Source organism: Desmodus rotundus, chromosome 11, assembly GCF_022682495.2.
Source record: "Desmodus rotundus isolate HL8 chromosome 11, HLdesRot8A.1, whole genome shotgun sequence".
Lineage (NCBI taxonomy): Eukaryota > Metazoa > Chordata > Mammalia > Chiroptera > Phyllostomidae > Desmodus > Desmodus rotundus.
Window position 1 is genome coordinate 662,915 of NC_071397.1, and position 11,764 is coordinate 674,678.

General features: G+C 59.0%; 1 protein-coding gene and 1 pseudogene across 2 annotated transcripts; one reads left to right on the plus strand and one right to left on the minus strand.

Moving 5' to 3' along the window:
* Nucleotides 1–595: 595 nt before the first annotated feature.
* Nucleotides 596–1,933, plus strand: LOC112302114 (small ribosomal subunit protein uS5-like; annotated as a pseudogene).
* A 1,409-nt stretch (nt 1,934–3,342) lies between these two features.
* PPP1R18 (protein phosphatase 1 regulatory subunit 18) lies at nt 3,343–11,589 on the minus strand. 2 transcript variants are annotated; one of them, XM_053914288.2, is made up of 4 exons: nt 11,351–11,589; nt 8,634–10,279; nt 4,781–4,985; nt 3,343–4,146 (listed from the first exon to the last, which is right to left on the minus strand). In XM_053914288.2, the coding sequence occupies exons 2-4, from the start codon at nt 10,254–10,256 to the stop codon at nt 4,127–4,129; spliced, it is 1,848 nt and encodes a 615-aa protein (XP_053770263.1). In that variant the 5' UTR covers nt 10,257–10,279; nt 11,351–11,589; the 3' UTR covers nt 3,343–4,126. The 2 variants fall into 2 exon arrangements, with proteins under 2 accessions (XP_053770263.1, XP_053770264.1); XM_053914289.2 differs by lacking the exon at nt 11,351–11,589 and adding an exon at nt 11,030–11,123.
* Between the last annotated feature and the right edge of the window lie 175 nt (nt 11,590–11,764).

Sequence of the window (11,764 nt, forward strand, 5' to 3'; positions counted from 1 at the left end):
GGAGAGTTGTGGGTTCGATCCCCAGGCAGAGCACATGCCTGGGTGGCAGGCCAGGCCGCAAGTAGGGGGCGTGCAAGAGGCAACCACTCATTGATGTTTCTCTCTAAAAACAAATAAATACAATCTTTAAGAAAACCTCCCTCGGAGAACGGTGACGGTGAATTTATATTTGAGGGGGCAGATAAAATACATAATAAATATGTAAGTTCTGTAAGGTCTATGGAGCCCCCCACCCCACCCCCAGAAATGCCCCCGCCCCACCCCACCCCCAGAAATGCAAGGTGTATGCAAATCAGATCAGATGCATGCTTAGTAAAGGTTAGCTCATACTGATTAGAAGTGTCTTTTGCTAGGACCCGTCTCTGCAGCAGGGGTGAGTACAAGTTAGGCACAAGCGAGGACCTCTGGGGGGAAAACCGAAGGTGCTTTGCTTTTCTAGATGCTATCTCGGAAAGCGGTTTTAAAAGATCTCCGAACTAAGGAATGTGCGGATTGTGTTCTGTCTTTTTGCTAACAGCTAGAGAAATGTGCTGCTGGCTGCTTGTTTAGAAATAAGCAACGTGTCCCCCGCCCCCCCCCCCCCGGGAAACCCCAAATGGCAGATGGTGCCGGTGCTGAGGAAGGGCCGGAGGCTCCAGGGGCCCTGGAGTGGATGGCCTCAGCGGCTCTGGTGGAGGATTTGGCAGCGGCACCCCGGGCCGGGGCCGAGGTAGTGGCCAGGGTCGGGCTGGAGGTGGTGGAGCTCGCAGCGGCAAGAACGAGGACAAGGAGTGCATTCCCTTCACCGAGCTCAGCTAGCCGCCGGGTCAAGGACCTGAAAATGAAGTCCCGAGTGCTATCTCTTTTCTCTGCCCATCCAGGAATCCGAGATCATCGACTTCTTCTTGGGGACATCCATCCCTCAAGCACGAGGTTTTGAAAATTACGCGGGTGCAAAAGCAGACATGTGCAGGCCAGAGGACCGGGTTCGAGGCATTTGTCGCCATTGGGGACCACACTGGGCACGCTGGTCTGGGCGTCAAGTGCTCAAAGAGAAACCGGAGAAGCCGGTGTCCCGGCTGTCACCCGCCAGGCCCAACAAGCAGAGACAGGGAGCGAATCTTTATGGGCGCTTCATTCTCATTCGGATGGCCGGCGACCTGAGAAGACAGCGGGTTTGTGCCCTAACGATCTTACGTTGCCTTTCAAGCCAGCCTTTTTATGACAGTGAACAGAGTGCGGTGAGGAGCTTTGAAACTCAGGGAAAATTAGATGAAAAAAACTTCGGAGTTCTCGTCCTGGGCGGTTAGCTGTCCCTGGGGGGCTGGGCAGTCCTCTGTCTGTCCCCGGAACACAGTGGCTCGGATGTCTCCAGCTGTGCCCCAGGAGGCTGGCTGTCTCTCTTGGGAGCGTGAGCCATACCCGCAGTTCCTGAAATAATAACTGCAACATGAGCGTTACCTACTAGGCTTAGTAACTATTTACCTTAAACTAAAATTTTCCAACTCTTGAGTCCCCTATGAAAAAGCAGCAGCCATTGCCATATCTGGGGCCAGCATCCTGGCCAATCTTTACACTGTCCCTGTACAACAAGGCTACTGGGGGAACGAGATCGGCAAGCCCTACACTGTCCCTCGTAAGGTGACCGGGCGCTGTGGCTCTGTGCTGGGGCGTCTCATGCCTGCCCCCAGGGGCACTGGTGGCGTCTCAGCTCCTGTGCCCGGGAAGCTGCTGCTGATGGCTGGCATTGACGACCGCACTGCCACCCTGGGCAACTTCGCCAAGGCCACCTTCCATGCCGTCTCTAAGACCTACAGCTCTCACTTGCCCGCCACCTCTGGATAGGACAGTGTTCGCCAAGTCTCCTGGTCAGGAACTCAGTGACCATCCTGTAAAGACCTGCCCCAGGGTGTCTGTGCAGAGAACCCGGGCCCTGGCTGTGGCCACCACATAATTTTATACAAGGAAAACAAAGTGAGTTAAGCCTGTTTAAAAAAAAAGCAGAACGCCCTGGCATGCCAAGGTTGCGGGTTCGATCTCTAATCAGGGCACATACAAGGGCCAACCAATGAGTGCACAGATAAGCGAAACAATGGATCAATGTTTCTCTCACACTCTCAAATCAATACATGGAAATATTTTTTTAAATCTATAAAAAAATAAAACTAAGCAGAACTTGTTAATTGGTGCTCTGCTGTCTGACCTGTTTGACCCTGCTTCATACTTTTATGATTAATTGGACTTGTCAGACACTATTGTTGAGAAATGAAACATTGTTATTCCAATTAACAGCCACTGGTAACTCCGTATCATCGACGTCTTGGATGCATTTTTTTTCCTGTTTCTGAGATGGACCGTGGGCACCCCTGGCATCTCTGGGCTTCCTGCCTCTACTTTCTTGGGTCGAAACAGATGAGGATCTTACCTAATTAGCTGCTAACAGAAGAATTTTGCTACCCTCCATACCCACACCCCCTGTGAACTGGCTCATTCTTTTGACATCAAGCTCATTCCCCTGCTAGTAAATTAAAGACCTCTGGCATATGTTTGGATCAATATGTCTAACATATTTTGTTTTTAGTAAAGGAGAGCCTACTCTGATTAGGCCGAGAGAAGCATCCTCTAGTAATAGGACCATAACTACTCAACTGCGTCTTCACTAGCCTGAGAACTAAAAAAGAATTGACCCGGTAAGTAAAAGACAGATCTCCCACATTTGTAGAAGATAGAAATCCTTTGAAATGGGAAAATCTCTCAGTATCACCTACACTTGGGCAACAAAGCAATGGATCTTAAACCTTTCGGAAAACCTGTTGTCAGAGGAGACCCTTTTCCAAGTCACTGCACTTCTGTGCACACACTGCGTTCTTCACATTGATTACCGAGTGGTCCTGAGTCTTGGGGTGTGTAACCAGTGCCACACACCGCCTGGCTGCTTGCACCGCAGGCCGCCTCCCAACACCGCAGTCTAGCAATTCAGAGTGTCCTCTGCTTCCAGTTTCTCAGTTCCTTTCATTTACTGACTTATTTGTTGAATCATTCATTCTAGAAATAACTAGGTGCCAGGCATAGGGTTAAACCCAACCAACAAAGTCTATTCTCACGGCACCTCCCATGTCTAGCAGACACTTCAAATGCCCTTCCTCAAACCAGCCCTTTGAGAAACAAGTGCAGGGCTCTCTCAACGCCGTTTCTACACATCGGTGCTGAGTTCTTGGTTCATCCCCATGGTTCCCCCCTCCCACAGCCACAGCCAGTTCCTTTCCTGGCCAATAGGAGATGGCAGAGGCTGGGGAGGAGGAATCCAGAGGATCCCCCTATATATACTTTTTTTTTTTTTCTAAAGGAGAAGCAGCAGGAAAGTTGGAAAGAACTCCACTTTATTATGAAAGGTTGTTTTCGTCTTTTTTTTTTAAAACAGGCAATTGGTAAGGAAGGAGAAATAGGGGAGGAGAGTTGAGGTACTTCATTAGTCACTCTACACCTTTGCAATTTAATTCATTTGTGAACCACTTAAATAACCAGATACGGTCACAGAGTTAAGATTCCTTGATTTTTCTCTTGGGGAAAACTGAGGCCTAGTAACACAAGCAAAGGTGGAGGAAGCCACACCTACAGGTCATTCCCAATGAGGTGACTTGGGGGGGGTGCGAGGTGTGGCTTGTAAACCTGGGACTTTCGGGCGTGTGGTGGGAGCTGGGATGTTTGTAAACCAGGCTGTGATGGGGGGGGGGGCAGGAGCTGTAAACAAAGGGGCAGTGACCTAAGGACAGGAGAAACGGTGTCTGTGAAGGGACTGAGGGCCAGCCTCCCAGGGAGGTGAGTGCTTAAATCCTGAGAGCCCAACAGGGGCTGAGGGAAGAGCAGGGTTCTCCACCTCCACCCCCCGGGGAGCTCTGCCCTCTCCCCTCGGCTGTGGGTCACCTGGGGTGCACGAGCGAGCACGCCTGACGCACTCACACTGGGGACTTCGGGTGAGGGTGGGGTCTGGGCTGTCTCCAGAGACAGGGGGAGGAAAGCAAGTTGGAAGATGGCGGCTGCCCTTCCCTGCCAGGCTCATCTTCAGGGTCATCTGCTCGGAACCTTCTGGAATCCAGGGTCTTTAGTTCCGAGAAGAAGGGAGGTATGTCCCTGTGTCGGAAGAGGGTCACCTTCGGCAGGACTCATCTGTGAGAGAGGAGGCAATAGTATGGAGAGTGAGGAATGGCCTCTGCCTCCTGCCTCCCCACGGAGTCCCCTTACTGAAGGCCAGTGGGCACAGGGAATCCGCCTAGCAGAGTATCTCCCACGTCCCGAGTGCTTGCTACCACCAGTAACAGCAGCCGTACCGATTCAGCGCACATTCTGTGCCAGGTGTCTTATAACTTGTTTAATCTCACTAAAACTCCAGGTGAGGTTAGGTAATCTAATGTTCAGCCACGGTTTTAGGTGCTTCATAAAAATTACTTAACCCTCTCAACAACCCCGGGAGGTGGCTGCTACTAACCTCGTTTCATAAGTAATACACCGAGGCCAGCGGTTAGGTTATTTCCCTGAGGTCACAACCATAAAAGAATTCAAACTCAGGCCTGGCTGACCCAAACCCTGTGTTTTAAACCACACTTGAGCGCTCAGGAAGAGCCCTGGTTTTAAAACCAGGGACCCGATCTACACTCCGCTTCCCAGGACCCGGGTTTCCGCCTTCGTTAACGAAGCAGGTTGAACCCAAGGGCCTGGCAAGCCCTGCAAGCGCCACCCTGGCCTCCCCTTTCCTCCGGGACCGCAGTGCCAGCCCTGGACACCAGGCGGCGCCCCCGCTCACCCACTATCAGCGCCTTGGTGCGCAGCCCGCCCCGGAGCTCCGGCTGCGGCTCCTCGTCCTCCTCGTCGTCCTCGTCGGGCTGGGCCGCTGGGGCGCTGGGGGCACCGGGGGCCTCGGGATCCGGGCCCAGCTCCTCCAGCACCGAGCTCTCGGAGGGGTATTGGTACGTGGTCTCTAGGGCAGTCTCGCTGAAGGATATCTTGAGCTACGGGTGGGAGGGCGGGAAAGCGGCGAGGAGGCAGGTCAGACGGCCCCGCAGGTGCGCAGGGCTGGCTGTGAGCACCCCGCCGACTTTGCCCTCCCGTCCACTGCGGGGCCCAGTTTCTCTTTGGTGCTGGCCCTGCAACCCCAGGTATTCCCTCTTCAATCACATCGTCCCCAGGGATGAGACTTTGGCCTGAGCTTTGGCGGGGGCCTGGGTGGCAGAGGCGAGTGATTCAGGACCAAGGTTCCTAACTTTAGAGTGTGTCGGGCAGAAGCGTGAGCAGAAACTAAAAACACGGAAACAAAAGCAAGTCCTGCGATCAGAACTGAGTCTTTGGGCGCCCTGGGGCAATCAGGAAGGCTACCCGGAGGAGGCGAAATTTGAGGTGGCTGGGGAGGGAGTCCTAGGCAAAAACAGCGCAGACCCACAGTAGGGCCCAAAGGAAATAGAGACTCTACCCCCTGACACAGAGGATGAAAGATAAGCCCTTGAAAGGTGCAGCAGGGAGAGGTGACAAGGGCAGAGAGGGAAGGGGGTGTACTGGAAGGGACAGGCAGAGATGGAGGCAAAACACCAGACAGGAGATCTGGAAACTATAGAAACTCCTCCCCAAACACAAGGAGCCGAGCCCAGCTGTTCTCCCTGCGGTTCCTTGCCCTCCCAAGAAGCTCAGCGGGGAACGGGTAGGGTGGGATTAACTCTGGAGCCAAAGCCTCAACGGAGACAAACAGAATTCCCTGCGAATCACTTGGAAAGGTCCAGACGATCGGCTGAGGCCTTCCCTGGCGTCTGTGTGGAGAAATGGGGGTCTGGTTCCCTGCCGCCTCATCTCAGAAGGGACTGGCATGTGAGAAGAGAAGCCTGGAGGGTGGCCAGACGGGCGGCTGCTAATGAATTCGTCCACACAGGAGGCTGAACTGACGGGGTGTCACTCCTTGGCTCCAAACCCTGCATCAGCTCCCCATCTCACTGGGAGCAAAAGCCAGAGCCTGACCAAATCCTTCAGGACGGCGCCACCCTCCACTCCAGCTACACAGGCCCACTGGGGGCACTGCTATCTCTGGCTATTTCCCCTCTGCCTGGAACGCTGTTCCCCCAAATATCCTCATAGATCCCTCTCTCCCAGTCACCCAATTGTAGTGTTAGCACATTCATTCGCTCACACCCTGGCCCTCCAGCTTCCTCTTGTCCCTTGTCTATCCCCCCTCCCCCCCATGACCGCCTCCTAACCCATCAGAGAACTCATTATCCTTGTATCTGCTGCCAACAAGAGCTTGGGAACTGCTTCACTGGGCATGCAAGGGTTCATGCACACCCCAGATGAGGTCTCTACAGAGGGCCAAGGCTGAGGGAGAAATGGGGGGGAGCAGCCTGGACACAGTCGACCCCAGCCTGTGGGAAACAGATAGAATCAAGTGACAGCAACCAGACCCCTTACATCCCGGCTTCTCAGAAGGGACTGCTTCTGGTTCTGCTACTGATAGATGCACCCAAACTTCTGAGAACTCATTTCCATTTTCTTCTCACATCCCCTTTCAGGATAACAAGCTCTGTAGTTCAGAAGCCACTCCGAAAAAGGACTCATTTTATCTGCTTTCGGTCCACGTTTGACTCCCCTCACCCTGCTTCTGCACTGCCCCAGCTACCCCACCCCAGCAACTTCTGACTGGGCTTCCCAGGAATGAGCAGCCTGGAAGGGGTGGGGGGAGGACACAGAGTGGGTGACTCACTGGCTTCTCTCACCGGCTATATAAGGTCACAGGGGGCTGGAGAGGGGAGGGGCTGGTGTCTCAGCGGAGAGGCCTGTGGGGAAGGGCACCAGCCACAGCCCATCCCCTGGCCTCCAGTGCCAGGCCTGCGATTTCTCTGAAAAAGACTGATGGAATTAGCCTGCGAATGTTACTTAGGGCAGGCAGGGGTGGGGGATGGGGTCCTCCTATCCCTGAGCCGGGGGGGGGGGGGGGGGGGGGGGTGTTGGGCAGAGCTGGGACAGGGCACGCTGGCCCTCAGGGGCTGGTGCTGGAAGCGGGCAGAGGGGAGGCGCATGGGTCTAGAGAAGTCTGCTGCTCCTCTCCCGCCCCCACCCCAGCTCTGCTTCCTTCTTCTCACCACATCCTGAGCAGCCCTGGAGGGCCAGAGCCCAGTTCCCCCTCAACCCCTCCAGCCTTCCGGCCCCCACCCCAGGCTTCCTGTTTGGGTGACCTGCTTCCGGCCCCCCAGCTCCCTGACCTAGGTGTGCTCCCCATCACAGGCCCTGTCCCACAGCCCACAGCCCCCCCGGCTTTGGGTCCCAAACTTTTATGCCTCCCTCTGCTCTTTCCACACGAAAAGCACAAGCCAACTAACAGTAGAAAGTGACTTCTCTGAACACTTTATCCTGGCGGTTCCTGACCTACCTCCTTGCTTGGTCAGAGGGCTTGGGATACTGCTCGGGGATGGGAGCTCAAGCTTCTTGTGATGATGAATGGGGGTATCAAATGACCCCGCGCTTAATCTAGGTGTTTCGTCCCCGTGGTTTCCCACCGAAACTGCGGACACAGAAACCAGATCTGAGGACGTCACATGTGGGATGAGGACTGGAGGCTAGGAAGGGCTTCCCTGTCTCTGGGCACATGTGAGGTGCAGAGGGCTCTCCTTCCTTTTCAAGCTGGAAATAGACGGGTATGAAGGGAAGGGACTAGTGAAGAGGTAGGGGTGGGACCAGGCCGGGGGAGCTGTCAGCCTAGCTTCTCCCACTTTTCTGTAAAACCTGATTCCAGTTTAACCTCTGACCCTCTGCTGGTCTCAGCCCTCGGCCCAGTCCTCAACTCCCGTTGGACTCTGTTCTCAGTAGTGCCTCCAAATTCACTTCTCTCTTTTCTACCCCAAGACGAGGGAGAGGCCCGGTTTGCAGGAAGAGAGGGGGAAATGGAGTGCTGAGCCAGTCCTGAGGAGGGAGGGGAAGGCCAGGGAGAAAGACAGCGAGGGCATATATTGGAAGTGGAGAAGGCTTTTCTTGTCCCGAGAGAAGGGAGCACTGTCTGAAGCAGTGGCCCAGCTGGTGGTGTGCAACCCCAAGGTCACCTATTCCAAATGGCCTCTGTGTGGGACTCTCCCGTGGGGCAGACTTGCTCTTTGGTCAGCCCTGTTCTGTTCCCCGTCCCCCCTCCATCCTAGGATGTCCCCACTCAACTCTGTCCCCTCTTCCTTGGACTGTGAGACCTTCCTCCAACTCAGGTCTCCCCTCCACTTCTCCCCAGGCTTCCTGTCCCCACATCCGCTCCCTGGAAGGCGGAAGGGCTTTCCCCCTGGTGGCCTCGCTGTTACAGATTTAAGGTTGTTGGCCTGTCTCCCAAGTTGGGTCCCAGACTCAGAGGAAAAGAGGGAAAGAAATCGGGGGGGGGGACCTCAGAGCCTGAAGGAGTGGAGGGCACACCCTGAGAGGGACCCACCCAGGGGCAGCACTCGGTTGTGGGCAGGATCCTTGGGGCTTGGAAATGAATGAAAAAGGAGGGTTACAAGAAGGAAGGGTGTTGCAGAGGGAAGGGGCGGCAGCAGGAATTAACGATAGCGGAAGACCAGAGCACAGGAGTACAAAAAAGACGAGTTCAAAGCCCAGAAGGAACAGGCGAGTGGGCTTCGAAGAAGTCTGGCTGGGCTGCTCCATACCTGTTTGTGGTGCCTTTCAGGGGACCCCTTGACAAGGCAGCTGCGGCTGAGGCGGAGGTAGCCCCCAAGAACCAAGATTTCCTCAGCAGTTGGGTACCGCTTCTTCCCAGCACCAGGGGCCGTGGCGTCAGTGGCACCTGGAGTGGCAGGGGCTGCCGGGGGCACAGACCGCCTTGGGTTGACTGTGAAGGTGTGTCCACTGCGGCGGGGGGGCCCCACACCTGGCCCTGCCTTCACCCCATAGAACAGCCGGCTCATGAGGGGATCCCCAGGGAACTGGGGGGCAGGTGGGGCCGGGGGTGAGGGAGACAGAGGGGCTGCAGGTGGGGGCCGGAGTTCCCCAGCTTCCTCTTCCTGCTGTCTAGAGCCTCCAGTCCCAGCGTCCTCTGGTGGGAGGGGGCAGGGCACCGAACAGCGGTTCTGCAGGTTGCTCAGAGACCTGCCCTGAGCTCCTGCCTCCTCCTTTCCAGCCTCTGCTTCTCCAGCCTCAGCACCAAGAGGCCCCAGATGCTCCTCAGCAGACTCTGGAGGGGCTGGCTTCTGGGTTTGAGTCTCTGTGTCCCTGGGTGTCCATTCTCGGACCTTCCCAGAGGACAGGGTCCATCTCCACCCTTCGGTCAGCCTCAAGTCCCCCTCGCCATCTTCCACAGGGCTGGGTCCTGGCTCTGCTGCCTGTACTCCTGCAGAGCTGCTGTCTGGAGCCCTCCGTGCCGGGGTCTCAAACAGCCCTGCAACCTCTTCTGCAGCCGTCCTTGGAGCTGGCCTGTCTTCTCTTCTCCCGCATTCCTCTGAGCTGTCTTTTCTTTCTCCCAAGCTCAGCCTCCATTCTGATGCCTCCAGTTGTATCGAGCCTTGTTCCCGAGACTCTATGGAGTCAGGCCTCCATCTGTGGGCCTCTGTCAGGCCCAACTGCTGACCATCAGACTCTGCTGGGCTCAGCGTACTTTCCACCATCTCTTTTCTCCTAGGGCTTTGTCCCTGAGGCTCTGCCAGTCTCAGAACCCGGTCTGGTGCTTCCCTGGGACTCAGCCTCCATTTCCGCACCTCTGACAGCCTGGAGATCCTGTCTGCAGCCTCTCCGGGGCTCTGCCTGCAGTCCCGAGCCCCTGAAGGCCTGGGACTTGACTCTCCAGCTCCCCCTACCCCCAGCCATCTCTCTCTGGCTTCCTTGGGACTGAGCTGCTCTTCCTTAGACTCTCTTCCCTTGGGGCTTGGATCCCTCATCTCCCCAGGGCTCAGTCTCCACTCCCTGGCCTCCAAAGGCCCAGGCCTCCTTTCTGCAAGTAGCTCATCACTCCGGTGCTGCTGCTGCTGCTGCTGCTGCTGCTGCTGCTGCTGGCGCTCCTGCCGAATGAACCGGTTCTGGTGCACTGGGCCGATGGCCTCCAGGAGGACCGCGGACTTGTCTGGGTCTGGAGGTCCAGCCTCCGTAGTCCCAGATTCAGGGCTAGGCTCCCCAGGAGACAGACCAAACTTGGCCCGGCGGCGCTCCAGGAGCCCTCGCTTCCAAGCTGGCATCTGGGACAGACGCTCCCTCTCCGCCTTCTCCCGGCCCCGAACGGCTGCTTCCTCCTGCCGGCGCCGGGCCAGCAGCTGTAGCTTCCAGTCTGGGATGGTGGCCATGGTCGCCGTGAGGGTGGGGAGCACTGGGGGCAGAGAACAGAAAGGAGATGCTCCCGAGAGGCCCGGGGGGTGAGGCTGGGGACGGCAGGGCGGGAAGCGGAGGGAGCGGTGGGGCGGAGGGTGGAGGGAAGAGGGGACGAGGCAGGACAGAGAAAGGGGAAAACCGAGGAAGTGAAGAAAAGGTCAAGTTGATGGGGGCAGGGGAAGCAGCGAAGGAAGAGTGGAGACTCAGACACGGCAGCTCAGGGCCGATGGAAGTCAGAGACGGTCCCTAGGACGGGACAAGGGAGAAGCTGGGGTGGAGAGCCGGGCGAGGTGGCCGCACCGCTACCCCGGGAGCGCGACGGTGGGGACGGTGGCCGGGGGACCCCGCCAGGAGAGGGGCCGCGGGGCCTGGCGGATGCCGGGGCAGCGAGTGGAGAGGCCCGGGGGGGGGGGGGGGGGCCGGGGAAGCGGGGGTCGGAGGGCGGAGGAAGCTCCGCGGAGGGAGGCGGCTGGGCGCGTCCCCGCCCCGGCCCCGGAGGTCCCGGCTCCCCCTCCAGCTGTGCGGGCCCCGCCCCCGCCGCCCTCCCGCGCAGGGCGGGCCGGGGAAGTGCCCCGCGCGGGGACTTCCAGAGCCGGGCGCCGGCCGCCGCGCGTCCCCGGGACCCTGCCGTCCGCCCCGGCCCGCCGCCCCCACCCCCGCCCCGCGCGGGCCGCACGGGGAGGCTCGGCCCGCGTCCCGCGCGGCGAGGGGGCGCCCGCCCCAAGCCCGAGGCCCTGGGGCGACTCACACGCTGCGGGGCCGGGGGCGCGGAGGGCCGGGCGTCCGGGCGGAGGAGCGAGACGCAGAGGCCGGGAGAGGGATGCAGGGCCCGGGGCCGGGGGGGGGGCGCAGTGGGAGCCCTCCCGGGGGGACGGAGACCGAGACCTTGGGGCCGGGCGGGGGCGGGGGCGGCGACCGCTTTGTCTGAGGACAATGGGGAGAAGGGGGCGCCCGAGGAGGGGGCGGGGCCGGGGGCGGGGCCTCGCTCCCGCCCGCCGCGCGTGGGACTCGGCTCCCCCGTTCCCGCCGCCACCCCTGCGCGCCCGCGCAGGGCCCCCCGCGCCCTCACCTCTCTCCGGCCGGGGACTCGGGAAGCCCAGGTGTCCGGACGCCCGCCACCCCCATCCCGCCGACCCAGGGCGGCGGCCGGTGACTCAGGCCCCTCAAGGGACGTGGGGAGGAAGCCGCGGCGCTCGGAGCGGGACCCGCCCTTCCCATCCCCTGCTGCCCCTCCCCGCGTGTCGGCCCGGGCCCCGCGGGGCAGTGGGGGTCCACGGGGACGGGCACGGCGGGCGAGGCGCTCGGGAGCCAACAGCCGCGGAAGCTCGCTCGCCTTCCGGAGCTACTGCCCACTTCTTCTAGCTCCCGTCTCCCCTGAGCTCCACGTTGTTCGGGGACGTGGGGGAAGGCGAGCTGGGCTGCTCCGGGAAGGGCGGGGTGGGTCCGCCGGGCGGGGCGGGGGGGGGGGGGGTGGCCGCCGCCC